This window comes from Monodelphis domestica, chromosome 1, assembly GCF_027887165.1.
Source record: "Monodelphis domestica isolate mMonDom1 chromosome 1, mMonDom1.pri, whole genome shotgun sequence".
In the NCBI taxonomy this organism is placed as follows: domain Eukaryota; kingdom Metazoa; phylum Chordata; class Mammalia; order Didelphimorphia; family Didelphidae; genus Monodelphis; species Monodelphis domestica.
The window spans coordinates 283,907,300-283,923,636 of NC_077227.1; the positions used below are offsets into that span (position 1 = coordinate 283,907,300).

The window sequence follows — 16,337 nt, forward strand, 5'->3', positions numbered from 1 at the left end:
TTGACAACAAACAGTATTCCTGATAGTATAGCAAACCAAGTAGGGTAAAATTGCTCATTTCCTCAAGTATACCACTAAAGAACAAACTTGGGCTTATAGACCAGCCTGGAAGAAAACTTAAAAAAAGCTCTATCTAAAAAGGGAATTCTTCATGAGAGAACATTGGTACTCCTAAACCGGTACTACTAGGTAGCGGGAAAAGGAATTTCCCATTCAGGTACTTAAGGATAAAGTTTCTGGAGGTATTCATATTGTATTATTATCCAATAATGCAAAGTTTAAATTTTTTTGAGAGTAATTTTAGGATAAGAAACTTGCTACCTCCCTGAAACCAGAAAGTGAACTGTTTGCAGAAGGTGCCATGAAGATGCCTGCAGAAACTACATACTGAACCAAAATGTCCAGAGTGAACTTTGGGGTGTGGTGAATTGAACTGTGGGGGGTTGAATGCATTTGTTTTGAATGTACACTCTAATGCCAAAGGGGACTGCCCCCAAATTGTTTGTTTGCTTGTCAAATGCGCCTAATGTTGATTTTATTCTTTTTCTCTTTTATTTCCCCTTTGTCCCCAAATTAATGTAATTTCCCTTGGAAAGTGCAATATTGTATATGCCTTTCGTTAAAAATCTTTAGAGTTGTAAGTTGATTTTGTTTAAAATGATCCCTTGGGGAGACTAGTCTCCCAAAGGATCACAGGGGAAGTGTGTAATTAGAAATCTTGTACCCTTGAACTCCATTTCCCAGCACCCCACTCTCCTCCTGTCGTTGACTGATGTAGGCAGGATATAAATTCTCCCTTTTCCCATCTCTCTTCTTCTTCCTGATGCAGCTTTGGTGGAGCTGGCTTTTTGAGCAGGTAGATTAGCAAGGGTGGTTTTTTGTTAGATAATTGCCTTTTTATTCCATTACTTCTAGTGATTATTTACTGAAAACATACTCACTTTCATAGTGCTAAAAAAACATGGTACTTTTCTTTCAGTCTGATGTTTTCTTCATACATACAATTCTGGAACTGTACTTTTTTTTGCAAAGAGAAGCATGAATTTAGCTTAGGTTTATACTTATTTACTCAAGGTCTTATTCTGATAAAAACATGATTAATTTCAGCTTTTCCAAAAATGGTAGAAGTGCTATTATGGGCACGCGCGCACGTGTGTATGTGTGTGTGTAGAGACAGGTCTAATTCACATTTGGCCTCAGATACTTTCTAGCTGTGTTACCCTCAGCAAGTCACTTCACCTCAATTGCCTAGTCCTTACCGCTCTTATGCCTCAGAACAAATGCGCACAGTATTGATTCTAAGATAAAAGTTAAGGATTAAAAAAAAAAGACAGACCTGCCCCCCAAAAGACTTACTTTCTAATGGAAATAACATATGGGGGAATGGTAGCCAGGGAAGGGTATTTTGATCTGGTTAAGTCATAGGAATATTAGGCAAAATCAGATATATATATATATATATAAGATTTTCTGAGGGTGGTTTTCGAAAAATCAAAGAAAGACTCCCATTGGCTTAGGACTAAATGGAAATGGACTCAAGTAGAATGGAAGAGTCTCAAGAATGAAAGAACCAGTCTCATCACAGACTGGTTATTAAGGACATTTTGTTTTTGTATCCCACAGGCCTACTTTGGTGCTTTGCACACAAAAGGAACTTATAGCCAAAACTTTTTAATCTAAATTCTCTACCAGGAGGGGATGTCCTCCTCTGAAGGGTAGGCATCTAAGAGAATCATGGAGAAAGGAGGGAGCTAAAAGTGGGAAGAACAAAAAGACAAAGTGTGTGAGAGTAAAAAAGTCTGTAAGCTGGCAAAATTTTCATGTAGATTACAGTTTAGAAAAGTGGTCTAAATAAACCAACATGACTTTATAATTTAAGGATCTCACTGCTAGGATCACAACCTAAAGATATATTACTTAGAAAAAACAAAAGGACTTAACTATACAAAAATACTCAACTATACAAAAATACTCAAAGTAGTTTTAATTTGATAGTTAAAATAAAACCAAAAACAGAAACTAGAAACAGTTCCTATGGTCAAATAATTGGGGAATGGAAGTTGATGTAAGGGAATATTATTGCATCATTAAAAATGACATGAAAAATACAAAGGGGAAAAAAAGAATATTCACATTAAATGTGAAATGGAAAAAGAGCAACAAAATAAAAAGGATATCTTGTTATTTTTCTTAATATTAAATATATACATAACATTATAAATAATGATCTTTGGTTTTATGTATGATCCTCTATTTGGATATCTGTTTTTGTTAATGGATATTAAATGTAGGAAAAAATATATACTCCAAACCCCCAAATAACTTCAAGATAAAGGAAATAAGAAAGATCATGTGGTAGCTGTACAAGGAACTCATGAACAACTTTAGACTTTTAAAAGTTAAGTACAAGAAATGGAAGAATTACACAGGTTTAGATAGGCTGTGATCTTCATCAATGATAGGAACATCAAATACAGAGATCATATATCCCTAAATATCTGATGATTTCAAAAGACTGTACTTCTCTTTTTATTTGTACTTTGTGTGTACTTCCCATCTTTTGCAAATGGTTTTTAAAAATGTGAACTTGTAAACTGTTTAGAAAATGACACATAACCCAAGAAAATCAATAGTAAAAAGAAAAGCCTCATCAAAATATTTATAGCAGCATTTGTAATAACGAAAAACTGAAAACAAAGATGTTAATGGCTCTCTGTGAAGGGGAAAGATCACAAATTTATTCTGAAATTAAAACGATGTAACAACAAAAGATGATAAAATAATTGGCAAAGCCAATCAAGTCCAAGCTTGTTAACATGTTTCCTTGGGTAGCAATATATATATTCTATTTTTTCCTTTGCTTTTCAAGAATCCTAAATAAAACTCAGTGTCAGTTGAGGCTTTCAATAAATACCTCAGACAACAAAATGAACTATTTATTTAGTCTTTAAAGCTATAGTTGACACATGCTGAGATCTAGAACTGGAAAGGACCTCATTAGTCATTTAGTCCAATCCCCTTATTTTATAAATAAGTAAGGCCCAGAGAGGTTAAATGATTTGCTCAACATCACGTAAGTATACTAAGTGGTATGCCTAGGATTTGAGACTAGGTTCTGTTAGCTCTGAATGTAGTGGTCTTTCTACTATATCTAATGTCTCATCAGGAGCCTAGATCAGAGCCAAAATGACAGTGAGAAAAGTGTCAAGGTCAGAATTTCCTGTTTTGGGCTCTAAAAGAAGGGTTTGATATGACTGCACTCATAAAATTTATTTATCAGATTGTTTATCATCTGAGGAAGGTGAGAAAAGAAGAAATGGTAGGAGAAACAGAATTTGGAACTCAAAAAAAAAGTTAAAAACTTTTTATATGTAACTGGGGAAAATAAATAAATATAGAAAAAAATAAATAAAGTTTGATAAACCCATAGATCTAAGTGTTTGGTTTGTTGTTTTTTTAACCCTTACCTTATAATACTGTGTATTGGTTCCAGGGTCACACAGCTGGGAAGTGTCTGATGCCAAATTTGAACCTAGGACCTCCCATCTCTAGGCCTGGTTCTCAATCCACTGCACTACCCCAGCTTCCCCCTAAGAGTTTGGTTTTTAAAAAAAACCCTTACCTTCCATCTTAGAATCAATACTATCAAGGCAGAATGGGGTTAAGTGATTTTCCCAGGGTCATATAGATAAGAGGTGTCTCATGTTACATTTGAACCCAGTACCTCCCATCTTTAGGCCTGACTCTCAATCCACTGAGCCACCTAGTCGCCCTCATCTAAGTGTTTGATAGTTACATTGAGTCTCAGGGAGGCTGACTCTGGCTGGAACTCCCTCTGAGGAGACTCTGTCCCTCTGAATCCTTGCTTGGACAAATCTTGTGGTGAGTGGATAAAATACTGACTGATCTTTCTTTTAGGGCTTGGGCTGGCCTGGGCTGGCCTATCCTTTTTCTCTATATTCCCCCTCTCTCTCTGTCTCTCTGTCTCTGTCTCTCTCTGTCTCTGTCTCTCTCTCTCTTTCATTAATTCCTCATTTGTATTAATTAAAATCTCTATAAAACCCAGCTGACTTGGGTATATTTAATAATTGGGAATTTTTCCCTGGTGACCACCTTATATTTGATTTAAAAACAAGACACTGTCTTGAAACCATATTTTCTGTGGTCACAATTTAAGGCTCCAACTCTTTTATATGCCACAATTTAAATCTTCCACTATTTTAATTATTACAATTGCTAACTTTGAGATGTATGGCTGAGAGTTTCAGGGTAATTTTATTCTATGAATGGAGATCTATCTTGGCCTCAAAGGGGCTCACACAAACTGGGAATCTTAGTTTTGATAGGACAATAGTTTTTTTCCCTTCTTAGCCCAGGAATTTTTCATGTTTTACTCAGGGAGCAGTAGACAGAGTTCATCAGTGATCCAGAAGGGTACAACCTCCACAAAGTTTTATAGATAGTTCTTATATAGTGGAAAAGAAACAATTCTCTTATTTTATATGCATTCCTACCAGGAAAACTAATCTTTGGACAAGGCTAAAAGTGGCTTGATAGGAAACTGAAGTCTAAAGAAGTGAAACGTTAAGTCCTCAAATACTTTGTCAGTTAGCTCAGAACAACTATATCCCAGGTATTGACAGAATGATAGTCTGAAAACTAAAGGCCAACCTTGATTTCAATTTCTAGGAAAAAAGTAGAATATATTATTAGTTCAGAGCATTTAGAAATAGAAACAGTGATTATTACAAGTCTGCTTTTGTTCATAAGAAATATGTCTGCATTGGCTCTGGAGTCAGAGCAGTTGAGTTTAAGTGCCACCTCTGGGAACCGTGGGACTTTGGAAAAATCATAACTTCCTGGTTCTCGGTTTTCTTATCTGTGAAACAAAGGTTTCATTGAACTAGGCTGCCTTTAAAATCCCTTTCAACTCTAAATCTATAATGCTATAGTCAAAGATCTACCATAAACAGATCTAGATCTAAATTTCAAGAAGTTATGTATATATGTACATATATATCTGGTATATATGCATAATAACTGCAAATTACTTACAGAGATGGCAGTTAGGTGGTATATTACCCCAGACCTGGAGCCAGGAAGTCCTGAACTCAAATATGCTTTCACATACTAGCTATGTGACCCTGAGCAAGTCACTGAACCTCTGCCTCAACTTCTTCATTTATTAAATGGGGAAAATAATAGCATCTGCTTCCCAAGACTATTGTAAGAATCAAATGAGATGATAATTGTAAAGCACTTAGCAAAGTGCAAGTGCCTGGCACACAGAGAGTGTTACATAAATGTTAAGAATTATTAATAGCTAATATTACATTTGTGTGTATTAGCACTCTTTACACTTATTCTATACATATATGTACTCAATATTTCTATCCCTACATCTGACACATACCATATAAATACTTATTAACTGAACTCTGATGTTACAGCAAAAGATACATATGAAATACTAGTTCAAATCTAGAAAGAAGGGGAACAGTCCAACATCTGGAGTACCCTTTAGTTCTAGGAGCCACATTTTAGAAAGGATATTCATAGTGAAAAAGTTCATATAACACTGGCAGCCAGAATAGTGAGATAATTTCAAATCTTGACCCAGGAGAATTAGTTGAAGGAACTAAAAATGTTTTAGCTTAGAGTCTATGGAACAAGAAAGCCATGTTCAATAATCATAACTCTAGAGCTAGAATTAACATTAGAAGTCTTCTAATGCAACCTCAACATTTTATAGATGAAGAAACCAAAATCTAGCAGTAAGTAAAGTGACTTGCTCAAGGTCACATAGGCAGTAAGCATCAAATTTGATTCTTGTGAGCAGAATTTGAACCAAAGTCCTCTGATCCTAGAGCCTTTCTCCTAAACCACATAATCTGACAAGCTCCTGTGCTGAAGGAAGATTTGACTTGATTTTTTTTTGTCCCAGAAATAATAGTAGGATTAATGGGTAGAAGTTAGGAGAAAGCAGACTTCGGCTAAAAGTGGAAAAGCAAAACTTCTTAATAAATATATGAAATGGTTTATCTTAGAAGGCAGTTAAGTTCCCCATCACTAAAAGTATTCAAGAAAATTGGGATTATCACTGAATTAGAAATTTTACAGAAAGGATTCATGATTCTGATGAGGTCAGACTTAATGACTTTGGAGACCCTTACCTATTCTGAGATTTAATAATTCTACAACATGGTAACCAAAATTAGCATGGGGGAAGAGAGTAGTATAGAGAGTAAAAGGGTTCTATCAGAGCATCTTTTAGAATATCCCAAAACAATATAATGAAAAGCAAGAGAGAAGAATATACAGTAGGTTTAGATGTACTTTTATAAAAAAGCCCATGGGAAAAGTAACCAAGTGTGTTAATAATTATAATTACAGCTTATCAATTCCCATACCTGAATAGCAGTCATTCTGTTGCCTTTTTCATACTATCTTATCCCTGATCTGCCCTATAGTACAAAGGTTCTTAACCTGGGATCTATGAATTAGTTTTAAAAAATATTTTGATAAATATATTTCAATATAGAATATAGAAATAAATGTATGTATTAGATGACAGATCAGAAGCAGAAACCCAGCTGAACACTCTCAAAATTCCCCTCTAATTAACTTTAAAGTTAACTCTTCATATAAAATTTTGGAGAGGCAGAGGCAAAAAAAAAAACAGAAAAAGAAAAATAACAGCTTGATAAAAGAGACCTAAACACCTTTAAAAACAAAATTGAGAAGAGAAATTCCATTTAAAATCACCCTAAACAATATAAAATACTTAGGAATCTATCTGCCGAGACAAACACAAGAACTATACTAGTACGACTACAAAACACTCCACACAATTAAAACTAGATCTAAACAATTGGAAAAACATTGATTGCTCATGGGTGGGACCTCAAATTAATTTACTTATTTAGTGCCATACCCATTGAACTACCAAAAAACTTGTTTACTGAATTAGAAAAAAACCATAACAAAGTTCATTTGGAAGAACAAAAGATCAAGGATATCCAGGGAAATCATGAAAAAAAAATGCGAAGGAAGGGGGCCTTGCAGTATCAGATCTCAAACTATACTATAAAGCAGTGGTCATCAAAACAATTTGGTACTGGCTAAGAGACAGAAAGGAGGATCAGTGGAATATACTTGGGGTAAACGACCTCAGCAAGACAGTCTATGATAAGCCCAATGTTCCTAGTATTTGGGACCCAAACCCACTATTTGATAAAAACTGCTGGGAAAATTGGAAGATAGTATCAGAGAGATTAGGTTTAGATCAACATCTCACACCCTACACCAAGATAAACTCAGAATGGGTGAATGACTTGAACATAAAGAAGGAAACTATAAGTAAATTAGGTGAACACAAAATAATATACATGTCAGACCTGTGGGAAAGGAAAGATTTTAAAACCGAGCAAGAGCTAGAAAAAAATCACAAAATGTAAAATCAATAATTTTGATTACATCAAATAAAAAAGTTTTTGTACAAACAAAACTAATGCATCCAAAATTAGAAGGGAAGCAACAAATTGGGAAACAATCTTCATTACAAAAACTTCGGACAAAGGTCTAATTACTCAAATTTATAAAGAGCTAAACCAATTGTACAAAAAATCAAGCCATTCTCCAATTGATAAATGGGCAAGGGACACGAATAGGCAATTTTCAGTTAAAGAAATTAAAACTATTAATAAACACATGAAAAACGTGTTCTAAATCTCTTATAATCAGAGAAATGCAGATCAAAACAATTCTGAGGTAGCACCTCACACCTAGCAGATTGGCTAACATGACAGGGACATTAATTCATTGCTGGTGGAGTTGTGAATTGATCCAACCATTCTGGAAGGCAATTCAGAACTATGCCCAAAGGGCGATAAAAGACTGTCTGCCCTTTGATCCAGCCATAGCACTGCTGGGTTTGTACCCCAAAGAGATAATAAGGAAAAAGACATGTACAAAAATATTCATTGCCCCACTCTTTGTGGTGGCAAAAAATTGGAAAATGAGGGGATGCCCTTCAATTGGGGAATGGATGAACAAATTGTGGTATATGTTGGTGATGGAATACTATTGTGCTCAAAGGACTAATAAAGTGGAGGAATTCCATGGGGACTGGAACAACTTCCAAGAATTGATGCAAAGTGAGAGGAGTAGAACCAGGAAAACACTGTACACAGAGACTGATACACTGTGGTACATTCGAATGTAATGGACTTCTCCCTTAGTGACAATGCTATGACCCCAAACAACCTGGAGGAATCTACGAGAAAAACCACTATCCACATGGAGAGGAAATACTGTGGGAGTAAAAACACCAAAGAAAAACAACTGCTTGAATACATAGGCTGAAGGGATGTGGTTGAGGATGTAGACTCTAAATGAACATCCTGGTGCAAACATCAACATGGAAATAGGTTCTGATCAAGGACAAGCAATACCCAATGAAATTGCGTGTTGGATATGGGAAGGGTGGGTGGAGGGGAGGGAGGGAAACAATGTGATTATTGTAGCCAAGGAATAATGTTGTAAATTGACTATATAAACTAATTCAAATGGGGGGAAAAATTGACCAAATGGTAAAAGAAGCAAAAAAAAAAATTAAAAAAGCAGAATTAATCAAATGGAAAGGGACATAAAAGCTCACTCAAGAAAATAATTCTTTAAAAATCAGAATTGGGAATAAGAAGCTAATGAATCCATACGACATCAAGAAACAATGCAACAAAGTCAAAAGAAATTAAAACATTGAAGAAAAGGTGAAATATCTCATTGGAAAAAACTGACCGAGAAAATAGTTAAAAAAGGTATTAATTTAAGAATTCTTGGACTACCAGAAAGCCATGATGAAAAAAAAAGCCTAAAAATCATCTTTCAAGAAATTATCAAGGAAAAATGCCTCAATATTCTAGAACCAGAGGGTCGAATAGAAATGGAAAGAAACTGAACTCTATTATTAAGCTCTTCAAAGAGATTCCAAAATGAAAACATTCAAGAGATAGCAGATTTGGGAGGCGTGGAGGGGAACAGTGTTTAGAAGCAAAATAAATTCTTAAGGATAGAAAAGAAGAATAAACAGAAAATGGGATGGAGGGAAATGCATAATCATAATTGTAAGTGTGAATGGGATGAGGTTGACATGGGCACTGTACCTCCAGAAACCTAGGCAAACTATTATCAGGGAAACTCCCTTGCTCCCTTACATCCTCGTGACTCTGAGCCTAAAAACACCCAATGACCCCTCTAGGGTCCTGAGATGACTATCTCTTCCTTTGATCATCCTCTAGATTTAAGATGGACAGAAAGATGCACCTCAAGGCCATACCTCAAACATTTTGCTGTTCCACCTTACTATCCTCCTGGCCATTCTCAACATTACCTCCTAAATTAATAAATTTCTCTTTGTCTTTAAGCTAAGTTTTGGAGTCTTGCATTCTTGCAAAAAGTATCCTTCCCAAACCCCAGGGGTACACATTGGCACCCCCATAACAAGCTCATTCATTATAAGCAGATAATGGAATGGATTAGAGACCAGAATCCAACAAAATGCCATTTACAAGAAATATAGTTGAAACAGAAAGACACAAGGATTGGAGCAAAATCTAATATGCTTCAGGTGAAAAAAAAAGGCAAGGGTAGCAATCATGATCTCAGACAAAGTCAAGGCAAAAACATACTAAAAGAGATAATCAGGGAAACTACATTAAGCAAAAAGCCACTATATAAAAAGCCAATATAAACATTTTTTACAAGTTCCTCTGATAAAAGTCTCATTTCTTAAATATATAGAGAACTGAGTCAAATTTGGAAAAATATGGGTCATTCCCCAATTGATAAATGGTTATAGAATATGAATAGGTAGTTTGGAGAAAAAAAAAATCAAAGCTATCTAAAGTCATAAAAAATGCTCTAAGTCTCCACTGATTAGAGATAGGCAAATTAAAAGAATTTTGTGGGACCAGCTCATATCAGAAATATTTGATGGAGTTGTGAACCCATCCAGTCACATTCTGGAGAACAATTTGGAATTGTCCACATGGATTCTAGAAACCCCAAACTTGTGGCCTAGTGGGATCTGGTGAACCCCAGGTTTTAGGATTAGCTTGTAGGTTGGAGATTCCAAAGTTTGTACTTCATCCAGGTTCCCATGGGAATCCACTGGGAAGGGAATCTCAGGCTAGCAGTTGCAGACTGAGTGGCAGACCCTCCAGTGAATGACAATCCTAGTTAGGTGGAACTAAGCATATGCTAAGGACCCTCTTTGTTTTAGATAGTCTCCCCTATTGTATCAGAGACCTTTTCCCAAGAAGATTCACACCATTCTTTAGTATCCATTGTAAGCAGCCCCTTCTCTTACACCCTAGCCTCTAGCTAGGATTCCTTTCCCAATCTTGAATATATCCAATCAGTGTAGTTTGAACACTCTGATTTCCTTTGTAGCTATAGCAATGTCAATCATCTTTCCCAGCCCCTGGATTTCCCCCAAATGGTATATAGGTTCCCCAAATTCTTTTGTTCCTTGGAGTCAGCATCTAGCATGGTGGCACTCCCAGTGATAACATCCCCAGAGTCCAGGGTTTATACCCTGTAAAACCTGTGGCATCAGACTCTGAGTAAAGAATTAAATACTGGATGTATCCCTATCCTGATTAAAGACTTGGTTTTTCTGACTATTTGATAGTTCTGTGTTATTTCCAAGTTAACACAACTTTTATAGTCCAAAGGGCTATAAAACAGTTTGAAAAGCCATCTCCCAAACCCCTTCTTTCCCCTCCCTGACCCCTAACCCTAGGAGTCTCTGTCCCTCCCCCTCCTGACATATGCCAGGAACTGATAACACCCCAGCCCCAGGAGTTCCTGTTCATTCCCCCCACCCCAGACCAGCCATTTTTAGTGCTGAGCCCAAACTGCAGTTTGCTTAAATAAACTCCCTCTTGTGTGTTACATATTTGGTCTGGTTTCATCCTTGGAATCCAATAACTGGGTACTTCAAGTTTATGCTCTTTACCCCAACAATAACACTACTAGATCTGAATCTCAAAGAGATTAAAGGATAAGAAAAAGACATATACAAAAATATTTGTATCAATACTATCTTGTGGTGACAAAGAATTAGAAATTGAGAGGATGCTAATTAATTGGTAAACAGGTGAAAGTTGTGGCATATGAATTGTGATGGAGAATTGTTATGCTATGAGAAATGAGTGTGTGAGGTGCATTCAGAAAAACATGGCATGACCTATATGAAGTGAGAAGAACTGGGAGATCACTTAACAGATTTCAGTGTAATGATGATCAACTGTTAAATACTTGGCTTATCTGATCAATACAATGATCCAAGATAACTCCAATTGACTCAAGATGAAAAATACTACACCTCCACTGAAAGTGGAGGAAAAGTGATGAATTCTGAGTGAAAATTGAAATATAACCTTGTTCCTCCCCCAATATGACTAATATAGAAATGGTTTTCATGATTTCACATGTATAATTGATATATTTCTTGCCTTCTCAGTTAGAGGGAGAGAATTTAAAACTCAAAATTTAACAAGAATGTTAAAAATATTTTTTTTTTAAAAGAAGAGGGTTTGGGGAGAAAGTAATGAGTTCAGCTTTGGACATGTTCATTTTCAGTTGTCGACAAGACAGTGTATAAACCTTATAGATAAAGATAATTATATATATGTGATTAATTTCAGTCTCTTCAGGGTTATATGGGAGTCAAACAAATTTTTTTTCCTTGAAAAACCCATTCTTTCATTACTATTATTTAGCCATGGAAAGCAAGAATCATCCTCTACCAGCTGACTTAATACATGTGAAGAATCAAGGTATTATTCAAGGTTACCCAAAATCTTTTCCAATTTCAAAGTAGTTATCTCTGATGCATTATATATGTGTATACATAGACATATGCACACACATGTACACATACATTTTAAAGGTCATGCTCATTACCTTAGGATTTAGATACTCAATTATTGTGTGAAAAATGTAAAGTAGCAACCTTAAAGGCTATATAATTCTAAGCAGCCACATTATTCATCTTTCATTATATTTTTCCAACTTACCCATATAGGTAGTAAAAAAATGATAGTAAGTAAAAAGCTAATTTGCACCATCCTTCTTTCTGACAGTATGCTAGAATATCTGCATTCATGATGGTTGTAGGATCATAAAGTCCTGGTCCACTCATCACTGGTCTACTCATATACCTGTAACAAACATAGGTTATTAGTCACTCAGAAAAGAAGATAAACGTTTATGTAGGGATTTTCTTCCTCTCAAAATCAAGAAAGGTGAGGCAGGACCCATAGAGGAAAATCATGTGCTTTTAATTCAACATAATAATTACTGAAATATCTGTAATATTTTCAGTAATTAAAAAAACCTTTAAACACCATCAATGTAAACAATATAAATAATTGGAACAAATAACTTCTAGGGCCAAATACTTTTAGAAATGAAAAGATGAATAATTAAATTGAGGACAGCAACATTATTTTAACATGTCTAAATAAATCCTTGAAAAATATACTAATTAGTATAGCTACTAAAAATATACTAATTAGCTCTTGCATATCTCAGTTCTGATTATTGCAATAAAGTACCGGGTGAACAGGTATCCTTTTTATCATTCATTAAAAAAAATTTTTTTTAATTTTAAAAATGTTACAAACAAATTATGTATAAAGTTATATGCCAACCCACTTGATTATTAAAATGAGCATTAATCTAGAAGTTTTTAATATGCTCTAATGTAATTATAATTTTAAAAGGGATATTAGAAGTTTATCTAAATATTACCTCCAAATATGATATGCCAAGAGTGGCATATTGAGACCCAGTGTAAGCCACTCTGCTGCACAGAGAAACATGACACAGAAGAAAGCGTGGATGAGATATTCTGGAAGTACAAGCTGGAGGAAAAATATATAATCAGAATTATCAAAACAGTTTGGCTGGAAGGTTAATGATAATACTAAATAAACATAAAATTAATTAGGAATAAGGTGGGAAACAAATTTCACTTAATTAAAAGCTATTTTTCAGAACCAAAAATGAAAGGAGCTGTTGAGGATTTCATCTCCATACTGACCTCTCCATTAACAGCAGGGTTTTATGTACACAGACTGAAGACACAGCCTGCACTATCCCAAGGAAGAAACCTAGTAAATTCACCTGCCTCTAAGTCACCCAGATTTCAGCTATTACAAACATGTTGTTGGGTAGTGTGACTTCATCAGTGTAGGGAGCACCTGGCAAGGAACTTCTCTCAAGGCTGATCAGCCCCTTCTCTGTCACCTATAGACCTAGAAAAGTCCAAAGGCTTGGATTGGACCCAGATCTTCCTGAGTAGAAGGACAGCTCTCCATCCATTATATCATGTTGCCTCTCCTTACACACAAAGTATGTAATTATTAGGACGGCATGCATAAGATGAGCTCATTAGCAAGGGAACTCCAATTGAGGATACCCTCTTTATCAATGCTGATTGAGAGTTTTGCCTAGAGCAATGAGAAGTTAAAGAGTGATGTCCAGGGTTCCCAGAGCTTCTTGGCTTTAAGTCTCACCCTCTGTCCACAAACCTACACTGTAATCTCTATTATAATGATTGTTAGGAGAAAAGGGGGGGAATGGGGACTCATAATTCTAATCAAATGGTAGTAAAAGTGATCATACTTTTTGGATTATTTTTGCATTGCTATTTAAAAACCCATGAGCATATATTTTCCACATTTGTACATGACATAAAATAGAAAAATGAGGTATTTGAACACATGCAACATAATAGAAAATATTTCACAAAACCAAAGCTTTTCTGAAAAGTTTGCATGTTAAAATTTTTAAACTTTGAACTAAAATTTAAAATGTAACATGTACAAACCATATAACCACCACAGAATTTTATTCTCAATGCAGTGATCAGCCAATTTCTGCACAATGGTATGGATGCCAATATGCACAAATACAAACAAGTTTTCTGCAATGTAGGAGGGAAATTGTATCAAGGCAATGAAATTAATTACTCTTCTTGGTACCACTAAGCTCATTTTTTGGAGGTTGCAATGGAGAGGTTGCAGATAACAGCACTATGAATTTCAGATTATGAAAGCATAACATACAAGGAAAGTTATTTAATAAAAATTCATTAGGATAATAGAAACATGCAAAATTTTATTTAATGTGAATATGTAAATCTTAAAGTGCTATAAGAAATATGTATATGTTTAATGTGAATTAAATGTGAATAATAGAATGAGCTAAAAATTACATTTGCTTTCTTTTTTATGTTAAATTTTTCACCATACTATTTTAAATGAAAATATTTTTAAAAAACATTGTCAGGCTAATTTTTAGGATTTTAAGTAGGGCATTCCCCCACTCTAAACTTGGGTAGTTCCATAAATGCCTTTAGTATAAAATATACTAGTGTTGAATATAAATAATATATTTTACTGTATATGTAATATATAAGTAGCATAAAATATACTGGTGCTTAAAGCCTTTCACACAGCCTGACAGCCTAGCTCTCCAGACCTATATATATATATATATATGACTGAACTGGATGAATCAGTCAAAATAAGCTTCACTCTGTTCCTCACATAAAGCACTCCATGGCCTTTATGCCTAGAAAGTATTCCTTTCTAATTTTTGCCTCAAAAAATCACTTTCTTCAAGACTGAGTTCAAGTACTACCTTTTACTGGAAACATTTCTTAATTCCAAGTGTCAGTGTTCTCCCTTACTATATTGCATTTATTTAAAATATATGAATACATTGTCTTCCACAATAAGTAATAAGCCTCTTGGGCATAGAGAAACTATTTGTCTCTATATCCCCTCACCTAGCACATAATAGGTACTTAATATACTTAATGATTGATTATACTAGAACTCTCCTCACAACAGATCTTAGGCATAAAAATAATATCCCAAAAGGATTACTCATATTAACACAAAACAGTTGAAAAGGGTTTTAATAGCAGTATTTTAAATAGGCAACATCAAAGCCAGCTATTAGCTTATTATCATAAATTCTTTCCATAACTCAATTAAGATTCATCAGCAAATAATTGTATATTCATTAAATAAACTTTTAAACTATTTATATATCTTCAAGATAGGACTTATATACAAATATTACATATTTTTAAGCCTGCTATCTACAATATTGAATAGTCAAGCATTTCCATAGAAATGCACTTTGAGAAAACAAGGGCTTTTATATATCAATTTAATTTTAAATTCAAAATATATACCCTATATATTCCAATAAAGCTATATTAGTGATACTCATTAAAACTGAATTATAACAAGCCAATTTAACTATTGTTAAAAAGATATTAATAATTTTTAGTTTAGAATTGAGAGCTCTCAAGTATTTTGAGATTTAAATTTGGGCTAAGGGTTAAAATGCTATAGAAGCCTTGTTCCCTAATGTTTAAAAAATTATATTTCATTAGAAGGATAAGGAATACAGACTGGAAACTGAGGTTCCAAGTATGAAACCAATGCTTCCCATAAAAGTCTAAAATGTGTTTTTATATCTCTCTTAGAAAACTATAGTTTCAAATAATTTTTTGTGATCATATTTAGGAAATTTAGTTACAGAAAGAACTCTTCAAAATTATTTAATGCAACATTATTTAAAATTTAAATATGCATATTAAAACTGTCCTTTGTTAAAAAAATTATACAAAGGAAAAAAATTATATTATTTCCTTCCCCCATACTTTGGCAGAAGTAACCTTCAAAACAAATTTTAAATAGGGAAAACTGTCAGATGCACAGTTATTAGGCCAACAATCACTATATTCTCCCATCTAAAAAAAAATGTGCATCAAAATAACTCTTCTTCCTGTTACCATTGCAATAAAAGTACATACTTTTTTTAAATCTGAGAATTTTCCTATTAAGAAAAACAGAAAAAATAACACATCTAAATGAAATGTTACTATTTTACTACAAGGCAGGAAGCTGACATGTAAATACTTAATCTAATTTTTAGACTCAGCTAGAAGATTGATACCTTAAACAATACCCACCATTAAGATTTGATAAAATGTAAATAGACATTCATAATAAAGTACATATTTTTAAAATAATCAATGATAAGTCAATGTGTCTAGCTCTCACTTTTTAAAGTACTCCTCCCTAGAAAGCCTATACACTGTATTTTTGCATGGTTCTGAAGATACATCATTTCTAATAAACATCTTAATTTCTAATTAGTTGTAATTAAGCCTGCTAGAGACTAATCCATCAAAAAGAGTAATATATCCAGCATCCATAAGCACCTTATATAGTTCAAATGTCCAT

General features: G+C 34.2%; 2 protein-coding genes across 4 annotated transcripts in view; one reads left to right on the forward strand and one right to left on the reverse strand.

The window, feature by feature from the left end:
• CDKN3 (cyclin dependent kinase inhibitor 3) overlaps positions 1 to 9,424 on the forward strand; it is a 34,993-nt gene extending 25,569 nt beyond the window's left edge. The window contains exon 8 of the mRNA XM_056810963.1: positions 305 to 9,424. Within this exon, the coding sequence (XP_056666941.1) occupies positions 305 to 391 (87 nt within the window). The 3' untranslated portion in view covers positions 392 to 9,424. The remainder of the gene's footprint in view (positions 1 to 304) is intronic.
• The window catches only part of CNIH1 (cornichon family AMPA receptor auxiliary protein 1), a 33,343-nt gene that overhangs the window by 4,108 nt on the left and 12,898 nt on the right, over positions 1 to 16,337 (reverse strand). For all 3 annotated transcript variants that reach the window (XM_001370338.5, XM_056810965.1, XM_056810966.1), the window contains 2 exons: positions 12,820 to 12,932; positions 12,084 to 12,227 (listed from right to left, as the gene is read on the reverse strand). In XM_001370338.5, coding sequence (XP_001370375.2) covers positions 12,084 to 12,227; positions 12,820 to 12,932 — 257 coding nt within the window. The remainder of the gene's footprint in view (positions 1 to 12,083; positions 12,228 to 12,819; positions 12,933 to 16,337) is intronic.